The sequence below is a fragment of the Wasmannia auropunctata genome, unplaced genomic scaffold, assembly GCF_000956235.1.
Source record: "Wasmannia auropunctata unplaced genomic scaffold, wasmannia.A_1.0 LD335987.1, whole genome shotgun sequence".
NCBI classification, from domain to species: domain Eukaryota; kingdom Metazoa; phylum Arthropoda; class Insecta; order Hymenoptera; family Formicidae; genus Wasmannia; species Wasmannia auropunctata.
Genome location: NW_012026903.1, coordinates 2522099 through 2541153, shown reverse-complemented (window position 1 = coordinate 2541153; position 19055 = coordinate 2522099). Strand labels below are relative to the sequence as shown.

The 19055-nt window shown below is 32.7% G+C and overlaps 4 protein-coding genes across 5 annotated transcripts in view; 2 read left to right on the top strand and 2 right to left on the bottom strand.

Moving 5' to 3' along the window:
• Window positions 1–265: 265 nt before the first annotated feature.
• LOC105454262 (transmembrane protein 62-like) lies at window positions 266–6000 on the bottom strand. The gene is made up of 13 exons (XM_011696776.1): window positions 5184–6000; window positions 4976–5087; window positions 4738–4875; window positions 4319–4645; window positions 4087–4219; window positions 3387–3542; window positions 3129–3279; window positions 2900–3022; window positions 2735–2816; window positions 2523–2654; window positions 2270–2444; window positions 1958–2197; window positions 266–1871 (listed from the first exon to the last, which is right to left on the bottom strand). The coding sequence occupies exons 1-13, from the start codon at window positions 5421–5423 to the stop codon at window positions 1817–1819; spliced, it is 2064 nt and encodes a 687-aa protein (XP_011695078.1). The 5' UTR covers window positions 5424–6000; the 3' UTR covers window positions 266–1816.
• Window positions 6001–8098: 2098 nt separating this feature from the next.
• On the top strand, window positions 8099–13878 carry LOC105454261. Of its 2 annotated transcripts, none has more exons than XM_011696775.1 (6): window positions 8099–8383; window positions 11101–11251; window positions 11760–11968; window positions 12059–12115; window positions 12196–12299; window positions 12979–13878. In XM_011696775.1, the coding sequence occupies exons 2-6, from the start codon at window positions 11182–11184 to the stop codon at window positions 13181–13183; spliced, it is 645 nt and encodes a 214-aa protein (XP_011695077.1). In that variant the 5' UTR covers window positions 8099–8383; window positions 11101–11181; the 3' UTR covers window positions 13184–13878. The 2 variants fall into 2 exon arrangements, with proteins under 2 accessions (XP_011695077.1, XP_011695076.1); XM_011696774.1 differs by lacking the exon at window positions 8099–8383 and adding an exon at window positions 9753–9990.
• A 410-nt stretch (window positions 13879–14288) lies between these two features.
• LOC105454260 lies at window positions 14289–17487 on the top strand. The gene is made up of 7 exons (XM_011696773.1): window positions 14289–14382; window positions 14471–14637; window positions 15220–15382; window positions 15973–16151; window positions 16242–16292; window positions 16375–16478; window positions 17015–17487. Exons 2-7 carry the CDS (start codon window positions 14590–14592, stop codon window positions 17196–17198), a joined length of 729 nt encoding a protein of 242 aa, XP_011695075.1. The 5' UTR covers window positions 14289–14382; window positions 14471–14589; the 3' UTR covers window positions 17199–17487.
• Window positions 17353–19055, bottom strand: part of LOC105454311 (odorant receptor Or1-like) — a 3449-nt gene continuing 1746 nt past the window's right edge. Inside the window, exons 2-5 of the mRNA XM_011696861.1 lie at window positions 18115–18579; window positions 17818–18022; window positions 17541–17696; window positions 17353–17433 (exon numbers count right to left, since the gene is read on the bottom strand). Of these exons, the coding sequence (XP_011695163.1) occupies window positions 17386–17433; window positions 17541–17696; window positions 17818–18022; window positions 18115–18579 (874 nt within the window). The 3' untranslated portion in view covers window positions 17353–17385. The remainder of the gene's footprint in view (window positions 17434–17540; window positions 17697–17817; window positions 18023–18114; window positions 18580–19055) is intronic.

Sequence of the window (19055 nt, the reverse complement as noted above, 5' to 3'; positions counted from 1 at the left end):
CTGGCGACGCACGATTCTATCACTTCGCGTGACAATCGGGTCGATATTATTACCGACGAAACATTAAAGATTATCTATCCTCTATAGTTTATAAATAATAAATATATAATTTTTATTATATATGTAATATGTTAATATAGGGCTCCAAAAATTATTAAATATCAATATTATGTCAATATAAATCTTTTACCAACATAAATATTTGAAAATTAGCTTATGATATTAAATGTTTTTTATTATATGGATTCACAAATAAGCACGCACATTTATGACATAATAATATCATATATATTGTCACAAAACTACATTTTTTTCTATAATTATTACTCGCATAGATCGAATATAACACTAAAATTAATTTTGAACAAATATATCTAGATCATTACAGCAGAATATGCGTATGTGGGGTACAAAACGTTTTTGTACAAAAAAAAAATAATTTGATACAATAGCAAAGCATATAGTATTATAAATTAATCTCGTTTAAATTTTTAAGATTGTCGATTCTTTTAATAGTACTATTTGGTGACGGTGTTATTTAATCTTTGTGATAACTATATCAGAAATGAAATATTTCATTTCTTTAATTGTACAATTATAATTATATATTTATTACGTAACGTTTTCACGCATATCTCTCTCGTAGAATCTCATCGTCTGTCAATACATTGACGTTATATTTATACATCGAGTATGATTCGTTATACATAAATAAATGTTACGTTCATGTCATATCATATTTGGTAATCACACTTTAATTGAACAATGTTACTTTCATTGATTTCTCTTAGCACCATACCACGAAGCCCAATCTTTTTGAAAGTTTATGACACAGATACCTATTCCACGTCCAATTACCCTTTCGCAGGATCGGTCGCAGCTTATAGCGAGTAAACCGATTCACTTTGCGCAATATACATCTCAAGTGAAAAACAATACATTAAATTCTACATCTGATATATCTCTGTTATTTTTTGTAACATGCTATAGTGATGAAAACGTAGATAAACATAAATCTCCTGAGGGATTGTTCTCAGATATATTTATAAAGTATCTATAAAGTATCTATAAGTATCGTCATTGAAAAGAGTACACCAGTATGAATCTCAAATATGGACAGTAGAAAAATATATGTTACAAGGAAGGTGATTAGAAGATTTTAGTTCTAAAATCCTGGACAAGAGCGCTAATCTTACAAATATACATAGCCTTGCCTCCTAAAGCTCTCTCGATTAAATTGTAAAATATCACAATTCAATGACACCGTCTCTAATACCTCATCATCCACAGTAAAGAGATAAAGCACTCTCGAGTGAAGTATAAAACAATAGTGACATAAGCATGTATAAATTCTATCTCTTTTCAATCTGATTTCTATTTGTAAAAAAAAATAAAAAAAAGCTTTTTGCTAAATAAACTATCGAGTTTGAATCATGAGTGACATGGAAGAAGAAAATCATAATTATTATTGCAAATCTTAGCAACAGTAATTATCACATTACTGCGTTATAAGCGTATCACAGTTCAAAATTAATAAATTGGTTTTAGCAGAATATAACTTTTGTTAATAATATGATTACATGACCAATCAACTGAATAATACATAACATCTATTGGACGAACAACGACTTCATTAACAGCATTTAACACTTTCTCTTAAAACGTGGTTGGCTTCCGAGTATCACAATAATTCTACTTAAAATGTCAAATAAAATACATTCAAAACTTCTCTTTGTAAACCTATTAGTAATAATCGAAAACCTATTAGTAATATTAGCTTACCAATATTTCTAATCGTGTTATTTTGCTATCAGCTTTATCGATTTGCGTTATGAATGACTCCATTGGGATACCATACAGATGCGGCAGACCTTAAAGAATAGACAATCAGATATTTATTTATATGTAAATATATACTACATATATTTACATCGTAATGCAAATATTAATTACAAACCTCAAGCACGAGACTGGCATCGTGATAATGGAATACCATAGTCCTGTCGCTACCATAATACTTCCCCATCGTAATGGACATAATAATATCGCTGTTGTACCATACTCCAGATAAATGACATAAACAGCACAGCATTGCATCCCGATTAATGATACAACGCATATAACTCGTAAAAACGGCCAATACTTATAGAATCTTATCAGGCATGAGGTTTCAGGGGGCTGTTCGATGTATATTAATCTGAAACCCAGGCAATTAAGCTTAAGACAGTCTCTTTCATCACACCGTAACAATTGCTGCAAAATCACGGACCTGTGACTAACGACGAGCGCTAACATCAACGTAAGGGGTAGTTGGTAAACCAATAACTCAATGACTCCATACAAGTAAGTTAAGCCGCCCGGTAAATACATGCCTTCGATGAATGTTCCCCACATGAAGATCACACCAGTGTGACCCTCAATTATTTCTCCCACGGTCCATGGACCTTGAATTGAATTCGTCAAATTAATTTTCCGTAAGAATTTCCCGATATATATACTTGCACATTTATTTGCACACTTACCAACGGCCACATATAACGTGTACAGCATCAGTACGTAAAACACTCTATCAATGGTGGACAGTATCCACAATGGCTTAAACATCACCCAAAATATCCCCAAATTCAGGCGCCGCAGTTTATCTGTTCGTTTCTCTGGATTATAAAAAAGTGACAGTGTACACCTTATTACACGATATAAAATATGGATATGCATAAATTTAGCTTATACTTACTCCTATAATACATGTGAAGGAATCGAAAGAAGCACAGCGGGCCGATTGTCAACATCAATGAAATGACGAATTGGATTTGAAACTGTGAGAAATAATAACGTTAAATTTTATTACATATACCACTGTGGGTAGATTTAATTAGCAGTAGTAATTCATTTGACTTACAATACAAACTACATTAGTCATCAGTAGATACTTGGCAAGAATAGAAGGGGATATCCACGATCCGTCAAGAGAGAAAGATTGCGATACAATTTTCGTTTTGCCTTCTTCATCAGTTACACGTACCTGAAATAGAAAATAATTTTCAGAAACGTGCGTGTGCATGAGTTTTAAGATTAAGTACATATTCATCAATTTTTATAAGTAATTTCGAAAAGTACGTATACTAAACTGTTATCTGATGAATGCCCTTCTTGTATTTCGTCGCGTTCCATGGCAATGTATAGAGAGGTCCACTTATATGATCGCACTGTAGTAGCGAAACTTCATTATCCAATTGAATTTCGATGCTTTTTATTGGAACCGTAGAAAAAGCCAGTACCCTATATAGAATGAGTATGGAGTCAATGAGCTTATAAGTTAAATTTTATAAAAATTAAAATAATTTCATGAATAAGAACAATATCAGGATCAATAGAAATATATTTACCTAACATGCGTAGATTTGATAATAGATTCCAAGTTTTCCCTTTGCGGCATCATAAACAGCACGTTTTTCGGATTGGTGATTAATACTACGGGCCAATCTTGGTGTTTTATATCGATGAATGAGAATTGGCCATGGTCTATTGCCGCAAGGCGATACCTAAGATGAGAGGCGCGTGTCAGATAAGCGTCTAATATTTGAAGAGCTCTCTGGAAGAACGTTGTATCTAATAATTTTTTTATCACTAGAATTTTCACATGTTTAGTCAATATTCAAGTAATGCCTTTCCATTAAAATAAGATTTTTTGAAAATGATAATTGTAACGTTTTTCCAGGAAGCCTTTTATATGTAAACTCTCTCAATCAGGTAAACTTATTGTTGCATATTTACAGAGTATTATGCAGTTTTACATGTATTAAAAAATAAAAAATAATACTGATAGAAGAAAAGAATATATTTGTACAAACAATGGCAAAACAAAGTAATTTGCTTAGTTTTAGAAGAAATGCGAGCTTTAGAAGAAATATTTTAAAATAACACACGTTTCTATTCTTAATTATACAAAAATTATTTTTATCATTCATGCAGAGGAGAATTCTTTCGATGACTGACGTTTAAATACGAGTCATGTATTATATAATACAAAATCAATAAATGAAATTATGTAACTGCCGTTCTCGAATGTGTAAAAGATTGTCTTACGTTCTACTATTTTTCCAATCTGCCAATTCCAGCTCAAGGAAGCCCTCCCTTTGTATCGTGTACATCTCGGGTACCATGCCGAGAAACGTATGGAAGTGGCCACACAGATACGCCAAGCTGTCTCTGTGATTGCCTTTTAATATACAATAAATTCAGTATATTTTTAAGCAAAATTATAACGAGTTTATAACTAATGTTTTCATTAGAAAAATATATTTTATTTCTACGTTACCTAAAACACTTCTGATATTTGTATCAGCTTGCGATATTATGCTGGACGTAGGATAATGACCGAATACGATCGTATGAGCGGCGTTGCTTTCTTTCGACTGATTAATCAACTGCTGTATCCTCTTAATCTCCTTCTGATCTAGAATACCAATGAAATTGAACGGCCTCTTGGGGCCCGGTTTCAAGCAAGCGTCAACCGCAATGAAGGAGTACGTTTCAAGACCAGCCTCAACATTGTACATGTAAGATCTGTGATGTTTCTTTCCTTGAACCGAGTAGTTTGTATAATAGTTGTTTTTGGAATCCAAATTGATGACGTCGAAGTTGTCTGAAATTAACAGGTTTACAGAACATAATTTTCTCCGTGAGCATCGATACGCGCGAATACGCGGGTGCGCAATTAGAATGTGTGCGCCTCACCGTGATTTCCCCTGACATCCAACCATAAAACATTCTTGCTGACGTTAGTCTGGTCTATCACGTTTCTGTAATACTCCCACTCTTGGTGCTCCTGCTTAGAGCCAATTGAGTTTTCAACTAGGGCATCAGTCAAATCTCCTGTTAAGATGTAAACACAAAATAGTTTGCTAATTCGTCTGATCAATATAGCTATGCGATATCGTATGTGTACCCTTCGTATCCATAAAATATAAATTACCTGAAGCAAGAACGACCTTAGGCTGAATAACATTCACTGTCACGTTGCAAAATTCTCTGAACTCCAACAGTCTAGACGGATCCCTATGGATACTTATATGTAAGTCGGTTATCTATAGAAATACAAAAAGTTATTGTTACGCACCTCTATGGAATAACAGCCACTAACTATCCCAAACAAAATTAACACAATTAATGAATCGACAAACCTGTAGGAACCATATCAAGTGGTCGCTCGAATGATCTATGCCATAGTACTTTGGTCCGGGCCACGGTGTCTCCCCGTTATTGTCTCCCGCAATCTTGTCCGGGGGATAAGGCTCTCCCCTGACGTCTTTGGCAAACTCAACTATATTCGCTATCAGGATAGATAATATCAGAATCACGGCCAGGAAGACGATGGTGGACTTTGATATCTTCATCGCGGCGACAATATCCCGCAGCATCATACGTTATTTAGGGGAAGAAGATCATATAAAGTCTGGTCGTCGACGGCGGCCACCTGCCTCGATTCCGGCCACCGCGCCACTTGTCCACCTAATTCACCCACGGAAGCCAACGATGTTTTATTGACATTCGTTCCGCACGAACGAGCACGGCGAAAGCGCGGCGAGGGCCGACGATGGTTCACCGCGGTGTCATGCCCCCTCGCGTTCGCCGTGACGGCAAATCAGGTAAACACTGACGACAGACGTAAAACAACGATTCGGAATTCGGGCTCGCGGACATCGCGATAAACAGGTCAAACAGGGTCGTGCGGTGTTTTGCGCATGACGCACAGGTTCTCGCGGTAAGATTGATCGGAGTTATCGGAGATGTTCGCCGGGCCCACTCGACCCATATCTATACATAGTTCAGTGGCCGGGCCTCCAGCCTTGAGTCAGCCACGGTCAGCACCGACCGCTTTATTTATGCCCCGTGATCCCACTCGCCTTGGCATTGCTTGACATTCCCGTCAATTCTAATCGTTTGCTCCGAGAGGAGGCACGCGCAGTCGTCGCCCCGGCCCTCGTTATCTCCTTTCTCTCTCTCTCTCTCTCTCTCTCTCTCTCTCTCTCTTTCCTACCGACATCAGCTGATGTTAGGCCTTTTGTTTCAGGCTACGTTCCATTCTTAGAACATATACTACGTAATATAATATATATGTTCTAAGATTCCATTAATTTATGCTCACGAACATTCCTTGTTAAACATTTGAAAACAAGGACGAAATGATTCCAAGAGCGTTGCGAGGGTTAAATTACACGCACCCCCAACCGTGCTGCATCATAAAACTCTGCATTATCAGCGTACGATGATGCAGAGAGTATTTTTATCGACGTTTTATGTCGTGCGATTCTGTAAGATGTCGCTGCACGTTAGAAGCTCTGCGATATTCGCGGTATAAATTTCGCGAGCAGTCGAAATGTTTCACAAACATCGACGAGGTAACATTAACATTTTGTTATTATTAAACGATTGGAAATTATAAGGCTGTTAATACTCATATTGAAAATTTCTGTAAACATCAGCCGAACATCACGGTTATATATGTATATTACGTAGATTTTGTTTACATCGATAAACATCGAAAATGATGTCACTTTTCTCACTTCTCTTTGAGACCATGGGATACTTTCTCAATTGTTTTCTGGAATGATACTACAGTGTTATTGAATGTTTTAATATAACGTAAGTAAAATAACAAAAATAGCTGTAAGAAAAAGGACCTCGAAGATATACTTAGCTAAATTATTCCTGGTACATATAATATATATGTGCTGTGTCAAGGGAAAAATTACTCATATTGAGTCGCATTGTTTTCCCTGGCGAAAATAAAAATTGGAGCATAAGGTTAGGTAGTATGTAAGGTTTACACTTTGCGAAACTTTGTTTATTCTTCTACGTTTTATATATCATAATTTTTACTTTCTCTCCTCTCGCCTTCAAAAGAAATTTTCTTTACGCTTCTGTCACTCAATCTTCGTCCTTACATATTATTCGATTCCAATTATTTTTGCCAGGGTTGTAAATATTGTAATTGTTATATATTTTACATAGAGAGTTTTGTTTTTCGAACGATGGAAAAATATTAAATATTATATATATAACCACTTTAGTGATAAATATATCATATAAATATATCATATAAATATAAAATTAGAAAAATCGATCGAGTAAAATATAAAATCTAATTGAGAATTATATTAAATCTATTAATTTTCATTAAAATTGTTGAGAAAAAATTTCAAAAATTTTAATAACTTAATTTTGTCTTTTCGTCCAAACATATATGGTAACGATAAAACAATTCGTTCAGTAATCTGCAGTTATTTCAATATGTTAATTAAATTAGCTCTGAACATCATTTGTTAAAAATCAACAATCTTATGGAACTCGTGTGGCTATTAGAATAGAATATTTATTCACTTCAGCAGTTTACAGCCAAAAAGGGGACTTGGTTTACAATAAATACCTTACCTCGTGTGGCTATTAAAATTTAAATGATTAGATCATAAGTATAATATTAATTACATGAATCATTATAATCCTGACGTAGCATGGCACAGGCATTTCATAAGCATATATTACATATATTATGATTCCGATAATATTCCATTTTTATTTAAAACTGCTATTTTATTGTCATCGTCCGGTTCCGATTATTCATGCGAGCGATAGTTATAGAAAGAAAATGTGTAGTTTTATGACAATGTATATATACATTATATGTACACAGTTGTTACAAGATGCTGCAATATATGTATGTACATACAAACTGAAGGAGCACATTTTCTGATGCAAATTGAAATAGAAAATATAAATGTATATGGTTACAATTCGAAATAATTATCCACAAATGTTTAAATTTACCAAGAGAAATTTACTTTAATTACTAATTAATACTGTAAGTTTTAAATCAATTAGCACAATTAATTTTATTTAATTTTGAGTAATGAAGTGCCTGTTGTTAGTGCCTCATAGACATATCGTACATATATATATCTACGAAATATCTAAATTTTAATTACAACGCGAATTTTCACAAGATTGATATTTTTTAAATAATATTTAATTCTGTACAAGATTGAATTTCTATCCTGAAATTTTTATTGTTTTTAAGATGCCGTCTATAGAACATTCGATTCAAAGATTCAGGTTTTATTCGAAATTTTTATATAGAAACGGATGTACTTTTTCCTTGAAATATGGATCGGAAATCAAAAAACCGCGAACAATTTTGGATGGATTTCGCTAAGGCGTATAGAGTTGTGCAGGCGAAAATGAAGTTTCGAGCCAATCATCTACCGCGTCATGAAGTACCTATCGTAAGGATCTGTCAACGGATTTCCTGTGTTTGTGGTTTGCAACACAAATCCTGACGCAGTTGCTGACGATAATACGATGTCACAAGTCGTCAAGTGGTCAAGTACGTATATTTAGAATCGCTGACTGACTTGCGTAAAGAATATATATATTAGATAATTTTGGATCACCCGGGATCTCTTTACAGGAATCGGTCTAATTTCAATTTTTAAGTTTCGGCAAATGGAATATGATGGCAGATTGACTGTGGAAAAAAAAATCTAGCAGAATCTGCCATTTCTTAATCATTTAAATAAGATGTTACGATTAGATAACACATTTGAATGATATAAATAACATTTAAATGGTTACAAAATGACGGGGTCTGGCAATCTACTGTCAAATTATAACGGCAGGGTTTTTTGGAAGAACACGAGTTTAAAACGCAGTTGATGTCAATCTGACGTAATATTTGATTTGCTCGAATTTGCTGGTAAACACTGCTAGCATACTAACTATAACATTTTATTTACTGTGATATGATAGATTGAATAGCATGGAAAGATAAAATTCAGCGTTCTTAGAACCAATCTTTGGTTTCACAAGAATGTGATCTTTATAATTTTGAAAAATTAACGTAAGCACACGAAAAGAACGGTTTTGCTAAAGTGTTTAAAAATTTAGCTGCATACTTTAAATACTTAATTTTTTGAATCATCAAAACAATTATATAGGACGCTCAAGCATAATGTTAATGCTACAAAATTTTTTGATTACACATTTTCAGTTTGCACGTTTTACATAATTATTTTGTTGATCCAACACCCACACACACACACATAAAATTATTTAAAAATTTTTATGCAGCTAAATTTTTAAACACTTCGATAAAACTCTTCTTTTTGTGATATAAAATTGCGATGTTAAAAAACAACATAGTGACACGTCAAAATCAAAATCATCATTATGTCTTGTGACATCATTCTATTAATTGGACTTTCCAAATGATAAACGCGTTTTTTAAAGATTGTTGTTTCTCGCGATAAGTACAATCGTGGACACATCGGTTGCGACACATTCTTTTTTATAGATTTCAAAACGCACTAATATTTTGCAAATGCGGACCACGATTGGTGTTATATACTGTCTCTAGACTAAAGATATAGTAACATCGTGGTTCGCATTTGCAACATATTAGTTATTTATGAAGTATATATTATGTATATTAAATATATATTAGAAACCTATAAAAAAAGTGTCGCAACCGATGTGTCCACGACTGTACATACAATATCTTTCTCGCAGATTCATCGGCTTTTCCGTCTTACGATAAGATACTAATCTATAGCATCGCGAAAAAAATGCAAACGACTTTCTCGTAGATTCATCGGCTTTCCCGTCTTACGATAAGACACTAATCTATAGCATCGCGAAAAAAATGCAAACGACCGGTCTCTGACGCGATTGATGAGATAAAACCTCGGAAACAGATAATAATGCGGCCGATAAGCGAAAAACCGACAGCCGGAATACGATCGGAAGCCGTCATGTATTCAAATCGGTTTAAGTAGTCCACGAAGAGCTGCATAAAGCTTATAAGCTGTACAGCCACCGTTTGCTACGGTGCGCCACTGATCCTTTGCTCATTTTGTGCCAGTAAGTGAAAAGCAATTTTAACGAAAAATGGGAAATTTTGCTATAGTGCTCTTGACGGAGGTCGTCATCTTGGGGGTACGTAATTTTTTTTTCTTTAAATTATTCGAGTCAAGAATTTAATCGGAAATTTTAATGTGCAGCCTACGCTACAATCAAAAGTATTGCATCATTCTTAAAAATATAGAAAGAACAAGTAAATTTATTAAATTAATTGTTTTTTTTTTCTTTTAAGCTCTTTGGCTTATGTTCACGAAATGTAAAAAGCATATATTTTCCATTATTTGGCATCCAAACACAAAATCTATACCTATAGTTATTATAACACTTGTTTTAATGCCATGTTTTTTAAAATGCGCCGAATTAATGTTTTTTAAAATAGTAATGTCAATTATGAATGTTATTTTATACGCCAGTAATAGGTATATATATGTTACGTAAATATATCATTCAGGTATCATTTCCTCTCTGCAATCATCATATTTATGTCATCAATAATTAAATATCATCGACTTAAAAAAATACTGCTATTAAGAATATCATGAATATAATATGCGGCAATATTGAAAGCAAATGGAAATTATTTTGAGGAATAAAAAATTTGACATTTCTAACATTTCTTATCTTAATTTTGAATTTTAATGATATTGGAGCATATAAAATAACAACTCTAAAATAAAATTTGATCAAATTTATGTCTTTCTTTATTAAAATAATTTCTCGATTTCCATAAGTGAATGGAATGACTTTTGACTTTTGATACTGTAAGCGTTGAGCGAAAAATTATTACGATTTTTAAGATTTGAATGGGAGATTTAATTTAATATTTAATTAAGATTTAATTTAATTTAATTTAAATTTAATTTAATTAACTAAATTGAATTTACAATATCGAACGTAACAAGTTAAATAAAAGAGATGATATTTAACTGCGACACAAGCAAAACACGAATTTGCTTTTAATCAGATAAGCGATTGTCTAAATAGCAATCTGTTTGACACGCATTGATACGAATATCGAACGATTCGAGATAAATCATATAATCAATTATTTTTTTTTTCTAAAAATTAAGAATGTGACTTCGAAATTATTAATTGAGATATTATTGATGCGCAGAATATTGCATCGATAAAGGAAATGAATACGCTGTAAAAATGGAAAATGAAGAATTGCATTTTCTGTTTTAGGTTGTTCTCGGAGCTCGTTATCACGGACATGAATCGTATAAACAGTATTACAACAATCATGTTAGTGGCGGACAACTTCCAATGACCGATTTCTACAAGGAATCGCATTACGGCAATGATGTAAAGGAAGAAGTAAAATATCGCTTTGAAGGTAATGTGTGAAATCCTAAAACATTTTTTTTGCCACAGGATACATATCCTGTGATTATATTAAAATTAATCTTTCGATTTGAAATTTATATCCCAGAAGATAACGCGTCTATTCTTACGCTCTGATAAAAATTTTTTTTAGAATTCTTCAAGTAATTTTTCAAAATTACTATATAAATATATTTAGAATTTTCATTATTTACATATAAATTTATAATATTTTTATTCAATTTCTTAGACATTTTATAAATTGGAGGACACTTTTTATAAAAGCTGATATCAACCTTTTTTAGAATTTTATATATACCTGAAAATTCTGAAATATTTTATGATTTCTCATTTTACAATTTCTGAAGAAAATTTATAAAATTTACAAAAGTTTAAGGTATTTTTTTGGAAAAAACTTCACAAATTTGAAATATAAAAGATTTAAAGAAATAGTATGACAAGTTTTCTCACCAGGGCGACTTTTATTGAAGTATAACAGTTTTTGAGGGACATATTTTTAGATAATAGCTATTTTGCAAACAAGGACGGTTTCTCGAACGAAGAGCAAGCCAGAAATGACGGTAATAGCGATTACGCAAGTGTGGCATATTATTGCGACTACAAGACGAAACAAACTTTCTGCGAGAACGTCTCTAATTATCCTCAGGAATTAGTGAATGAGATTCTCGTCAGGAATTCCACTCTGATAGGTCATGCATTCGAGGATGTTGTTAGTAGACTTACAATTACAATTTTTTCACTGGACAAAAAGCGGAAATGTTGAATTTAAATACAGAATTTTCTCTTTTATAATTAATAGATTGCCGTTTCACCGCGATTCGATAACAACAACGAGCAGCCACTTTGCCTGTCTACGGTATAATCATGTTAAAATGTGATCTTATATTATTACGTAATGTCGAATTCTAAAAATGTAAAAGCAACGTAAAATTCTAGGAGCAATTAATTCACCCGAAAATGGCTGTGAACATAAAAAATCAGTGGAATCTCATCCTTCAGGCGGACAATTTTCATCAAGGTATACGGATTGAACTTTGCATGTAAGTGAAGAAAAAAAATGCTATACATTACAGTTTCACTGTCCTTTAACGTTTATATATGTATAAATAAGATATAAATAAAAAAATTATGGAAAAAACATGTCAATAGATATAAAAATATCACTGCGTTGATAAAAAAAGTGATACCTCTCAAAATTAACAGTTTTCAGTAGATCATTTTTAAATTTTTTTTTTAATTGGAGCAACGTTTAAATTGAAATGTAAGATATAAGCTAATATTATTTCATATTGACGCCAGCTTGCTATCTATTAGAATGATTAATGAATATGGATAACTTGATTTTTATTCCATGTTATACTTTTAATTATAATGTATTCTTGTATCAACTATCATGATGAGTTTTTATAATTTGAACACTGAAGCACTAGTATATGATCGTGTAAGTTTAATACCTTATCACAATTATAACACTTTTCCACATAAGCAATGTATCGACAACCGCTTTTTTTACAAAAATATATTAGTCTTTAAGCTCGACTTCCTGTCATTATTTCAAAAAGTCTTTAAGCTCGACTTCCTGTCATTATTTCAAAAATGCTAGTTTCTTACTTGCGTCACTTTGCATCATCTATCACCGTAGCAATATGTAGAACGAGAGAACGTAAAATACAATACAATGTTTTGAGGAATATTATATATAGTGTGTTCTATTTTCAGAGAACCTAACACTAAGTGCAGATTGATTGACGATATTGCCGTGGGATACGAGACGTCCTGCAAGCAGAAGTTTATTTATCGTGAGATGTTGGCTCTTAATGAACGCAACGAGACCGTTCAAGATTACTTCCGACTTCCTGCGAGTTGCTGCTGCCACGTTCAATTTAAAGCCGATGAGGAAAGGATAAATCCAAGATTTTTTTAAGAGGACATCCTTCGTCCTCGCTAGAAGTTATATACGTATAAGAATATTTAAGAAAATATTTAAGCACATTTAAATACTTTTAAGCGGTATATATTTGCGTAGAAAATAATTAGTTGGCCATCAGGTTGTTCTTCAGAACGCACGACCGCAGTAGATGATTTGCTTTCGCTTACAGGCACGAATATCACTAAGATCCCCTAGCAGGACGCTGATGTATACCGAGTAAGATATGTTGATGATCTGGAAGAATGATTCATATTTCACGCAATAATCAGTCATTTCAATGTTAAAAACGTTAGGTCTGAACATCATTCTGTTAAAAATCGACAATCTCACGGAAACTCGACGTATGGCTATTAAAATTTAAATGATTAGATCGTAAGTATAATATTAATTGTATGATTCATTATCCTGATGTTAGCATGGCACAGGCATTTCGTAGGCATTACGTATATTTATATAATTTCGATAATATATATGTTTATTTAAAATTGCAATTTTATTATATCATCATCCGGTTCCGATTATTCATGCGAGCGATAATTATAGAAAGTAAATGTGTTTACGATCATGTATATATATATATATATATGTATGTATGTACAGGGTGTTACAAGATATACTGTATAAACTGAAAGCATATTTTCTGCAAATAGAAATAGAAAATATAAATATAATACGAGTCCAATTCGAAATAATTATCCAAAATGATTATCCTGCATCCTTCAAATGTTTAAAATTTATTTTGAATATTATTTGGCGGGTGGACGTCTTGAACCATTCGACCGAGATGTGATGATATTCTTCGTAATAACCAATATATATAATTAATGTGCTGATGCATTTTTCAGGCAGCGTGAAATATAAATGCAGTTATAATTTAAATTGAAAGCAATTATAGACTTCCAAGAAATCAAAGACATGCAGTTTTTAATAAAATTAACTATTAGCAAGTTTTGTAAATATATGTACAAGTCTAAAAAACATTAGTCTAATAATAAATCATAAAATTCATAATATATTATTGGTTAATTGCTTAAATTTTAATAGCCACGCTAACTCATAAGATTATCGGGCTTTAATCTGGTCGGTGGTATAAATAATGTGTTGAAGCATTTTTCAGGCAGCGTGAAATATAAATTTAAATTAAAAGCAATTAGGCTCCTAAAAATAAATCAGAGATAACAAGTAATGCTAATGTGAGTCGACATGGATGTTATTGTGTAATTTTTATTATTACAATATCCAGCCACGCATGTATGTACAGTTATAATTTGATTTAAGTAGTTCACGAAGAGCTGCTTAAAGCTCACAAGCTGCGCAGCCACCGTTTGTTACGTACTGATTCTTTGCACATTTCACATTGTGCCAGTGAATGAAAAGAAAAGAAGTAATTTTAACGAAAAATGGGAAATTTTGCTATAACGCTCTTGACGGGGATTGTCATCTTGAGGGTACGTAAACTTTTTTTCTTTGGATTATTCAAATCGAGGATTTAATCGGAAATTTTAATATGTCACCTACCTGCAAACAATCAAGAGTATTGCATTATCCTCAAAAATATAGAAAATGCAAATAAATTCATTAAGTTATTTTTTTCTTTAAGCTACTTTCAGGAATAAAAAATTTTACATTTTTAACATTGCTTATTTTAATTTTGAATTTTAATAATATCGGAGCATATAAAATAATACTAAGTTGAAATTTAATAAAATTTATGTCTTTCTTTCAAAATAATTTCTCGATTTCCATAAGTGATGCATTAGGTACGTTTTGATTTTCGTTGTATGTTATTGAGCGAAAAATTATTATAATACAATTTTTAAGCTTTGAATGGTAGATTTATCAATCTGTCTAATATGTAAAATCGAACGATTCATTCGAGATAAATTATATAATTATTTTCTTTTCTAAAAAGTAAAAATGTGATTTCGAAGTTATTAATTGAGATATTATATGTAGAATGTTGCATCAATAAAAACAATGAATACACTACAAAAATGAAAAACTAAGGAATAGCATTTTTTAAATTTTAGATCGTTCTCGGAGCTCATTTTCACGGACACGAGTATAAACAGTACCACGACAACCGCGTTAATGGAGGTCAACTTCCAATGACCGCTTCCTATGAAGTAAATACGACCAGGAAATCGTATTACGACAATGATATAAAAGAAGAAGTAAAATCGCGCTTTGAAGGTAACGTGTGAGATCCTAAAACATTTTTCTCGCCATTTATAATCTGAGATTATATCAACATTAATCTTTCGACTTGTAATTTATATCCCAGAAGATAACGCGTCTATTCTTACGCTCTGATAAAAATTTTTCTTAGACTTCAAGTAATTTTTCAAAATTACTCTATAAATATATTCAGTATTTTCCACATATTCTATATAATTTCATAACTTTTTTATAGAATTTCTCAGACATTTTATACGAATTGGGAAACACGTACTTTTCATAAAAACTGAGATCAACCATCTTTTCTCTAGAATTCTATATATATGTGAAAATTCTGAAATATTTTAAGATTTCTTACACAACTCTACAATTTCCGAGAAGAAAATTTATAAAATTTACAGGAGTTTAAGGTTCTTTCTGAAAATTCCACAAATTTAAAATACAAAAAATTTAAAGAGATATATACAGTATAAGAATTCTTCTCACTACGACGATTTTTAGATAATAGTCGATAATTTTTAGATAATAATTAATAGATACTAATGAAGTATACTAAATATACTAGTTTTTGAGGAATATATGTTTAGATAACAGTTACCTTGCAGACAAGGATAGTTTCTGGAACAAACGGAAAAAGAGAAATGGCAACAATAGCGATAATGCAGAATTGGCACGTTGCGACAAGAATCAAACTTTCTGCGAGGATGTCCCGAATTATCCTCAGGAGTTAGTGAATGAAATTCTCGCCAAGAATCCCAATCTGTTACATTATGCGTTCGATGATGTTAGTAGACTACAGTTATAATTTTTCTCACCACTGGACAAAAAGTGGAAATGTTAAATTTAAATCCAGAATTTTCTCTTTCATTAATAGATTGGCGTTTCACCGCAATTTGACGAAGAGGATTTACTTTGTCTGTCTAGGGTATAATCATCTTAAAATGTGATCCATTATTGCATTATTGTCAAATTCCAAAAATGTTCGTAAGAAGAACGTAAAATTCTAGGTGGAAATAGTTCACCCGAAATTGGCTATGAATATACAAAATCAATGGAAGTACATCCTTCAGGCGGAAAATTTTCGTCAAGGTGCACGGATCGAAATTTGCGTGTAAGTGAAGAAAAGAATGTTATACATTATAATTTCCCAGTTCTTTAATGTTTATATATGTATAAATAAATAAAAAAATTATGAAATAAGTAGGTATATGGAATATCACTGCGTTGATAGAAAAGTGACACATCGAAATTAGCAACTTTTCAGCAGAACATTTTTGAAATTCTTCTTGAATTGAAACAACATTTTAATTAGGTTTCATACAGCAAGCTAATATTATTTGTCGTCATTTTGACGTCAAATAATGTCAATTTACTTTGCTATCTGGGATATTAGAATGATTAATGAATATTAGAGAACTTCACTTTCTTTCTATGTTATACATTTAATTATAATGTATTCGTTAATACTATCATGTTGAGTAAAAATCAAAATTTTAAAATTTTAACACTTGCATGGGATTGTTTAAGTTTAATCTCTTATTAAAATTATGACACTTTTCCACGTAAGCAATGTGTTGACAAACGTGTCTTTTCTCAAAAATATGTTAATCTTAATATGAAGAATGTCGTAATATGTTCTATTTTCAGAGAACCAGAGACTAAGTGCAGGTTGATCGACGATATCGCCGAAGGTTACATCGCATCATGCAAGCAGAATTATATTTATCTCATGTTCCTTGCTATATCCGGAGACCAGGCCCGTCCTGATTACTTTAAACTTTATTCGAACTGCTGCTGCCACGTTGAATTTAATCCGACGAAGAAAAGATGAGACCAAGATTGTTTTTAGGGACAACTTCCGTCCTCGGGTTATGCAAAATTTATCTTAAGTATAAGAATATTTAAGAAAATATTTAAGCATATTTAGATACTTTTAAGCTATATTATTTGCGTAAAAAATAGTTGGCCACCAAGTTTTTCTTCAGGGCACATGACCGAAAAAGACGATTTTGCTCGTACTACGACCCTTGCAGAACGTTGTATGCCGAGTAAGAAATTTTGATGATCTGAAAGAATAAAAATTAAAATCTTTTGTACGGCACGTACAAATCAAAGTATAATTCTGTTAGATTTATTAAACATATTTTTTCACTGCGATATTATCTCCGTTCACCTTCATAAACGATTCGTTGGACAATGTAACTATGTATCCGCTAGTTATCTTGATCGGTCTCTTAGCTCGCGTGATTATCACCAGAAGGGTCTTCATTAAATCAGTAGGAAGCATCGGCCAGTCCATTTCATAAATGGCGCTTCCGATTTCGGTGCTCTGCTTGTTTGAGAATGAACCGATTAAAAAGAAAGTTCACTAAATCGTCTTCAAGTAAGTTTAAATATTCTTAAGAAGAAGATAACGGTTTTAAAAGTTCAAGATTTTTTAGAGGACCGACCTTCAGTGTTACCTCGTTGCCGAACCAGCAGTACAAATAAATTTGCATAAGCATGCAACCGAGGTACGAAAAGCTCCACGCGAACTCGAGGCTCAGCAAGTTCTTCGTCAACATTTTGTAAATACTGAGACAGAGCACCGTTGAGCTTACGGTGAATTGCACGAAAATCATTAGCGTGAACACCGTATTGATGCGCTCCGCAAATCTGCGCCATTACGATTATCTTTTCAATATATATACGTATATATTTTTTTATTTCTTTTCTTCGCGCGTATAATAAACTCTTATCTTCATTACCTGTAAACGTAGCGATGATGATGGACGAGCTCGCGTACGAGTCGCCGTCCTCGCGCCTTGAAGTCTTCCTTCGAGGTGCTGCATTTCCGGGCCTCTCGCAGCGAATCTGGCAACGTGCGAGCGCGATGGCAGAGTATGTCCAACTGGGCGCACGTCTGGATCATAAAACCGGAGATGAGAGTCTCGTGGGCGACGCTGGCGTTCGCGCAGACCATCAGCCCGATGGTTTGGTGCAGCATGGTCGCCCAGAAAGCGGTCGTCGATGAGATGTCGTAGGGCACCCAGTCGGACAGCGGTAAGGTCCGGGTGCTGACAAAGAACCGGAATTGCGCGACCGTGGCAAAGAAGACGGCCGACTCGTTCAGTATCTCGCAACATATGGTGATTATCCTGGAGAAACGTTGGAGAAATATCGCGAAAATATTAGGAGAAATATGAGTGGTGTGAGTATGATTTACAGGTTTAAAAAAAATGCATGCAATAAATTATTTATTATAAATTATATCAAATAAAAAATACACATCAGAAAAATGTTTTAAACATTTTTTATCTTAAATAGGATATTGTGCAGTCAATACATCGCTCATTGCTTTCGTTTTTCAATCTTTGCATCGTTATCGAGTATTCCGCTTTTGTAATCGTCTTCAGCTGATCAATCACGACAGCTTAAATAGTCTATTGAGTGTAAAGGATCCTATTTTGAATAATGTTAATATATTTTTCTAGCGTATTATTATTTTATATAATTTTCCTAAACACTTACAAATTGTATTGTGGTACAAATATTTCTGTAAATGTTTAGTCTATTAATTTTTTGAATCTCCAATTGGATTTTTTGAACTTGAATTCTCGCATAAAAAAAGAAAAAGTTAAAAAAAAAGATAAAAAAAAGTAAAATTTATTGTTATATCTTACAGAGTTTTAGATCGGAAGAGCACACG

Coding starts and splice junctions, on each gene's coding strand:
- LOC105454260 (XM_011696773.1), top strand. CDS start 14,590: ATGGGAAATTTTGCTATAACGCTCTTGACGGGGATTGTCATCTTGAGG. Junction 14,638..15,219: donor CGGGGATTGTCATCTTGAGG/GTACGTAAACTT, acceptor TTTAAATTTTAG/ATCGTTCTCGGAGCTCATTT. Junction 15,383..15,972: donor AGTAAAATCGCGCTTTGAAG/GTAACGTGTGAG, acceptor GTTACCTTGCAG/ACAAGGATAGTTTCTGGAAC.
- LOC105454262 (XM_011696776.1), bottom strand. CDS start 5,423: ATGATGCTGCGGGATATTGTCGCCGCGATGAAGATATCAAAGTCCACC. Junction 4,646..4,737: donor GGATGTCAGGGGAAATCACG/GTGAGGCGCACA, acceptor TGTTAATTTCAG/ACAACTTCGACGTCATCAAT. Junction 3,023..3,128: donor AGGGCATTCATCAGATAACA/GTTTAGTATACG, acceptor TTTCTATTTCAG/GTACGTGTAACTGATGAAGA.
- LOC105454261 (XM_011696774.1), top strand. CDS start 9,943: ATGGGAAATTTTGCTATAGTGCTCTTGACGGAGGTCGTCATCTTGGGG. Junction 11,252..11,759: donor AGTAAAATATCGCTTTGAAG/GTAATGTGTGAA, acceptor ACATATTTTTAG/ATAATAGCTATTTTGCAAAC. Junction 12,116..12,195: donor AGCCACTTTGCCTGTCTACG/GTATAATCATGT, acceptor GTAAAATTCTAG/GAGCAATTAATTCACCCGAA.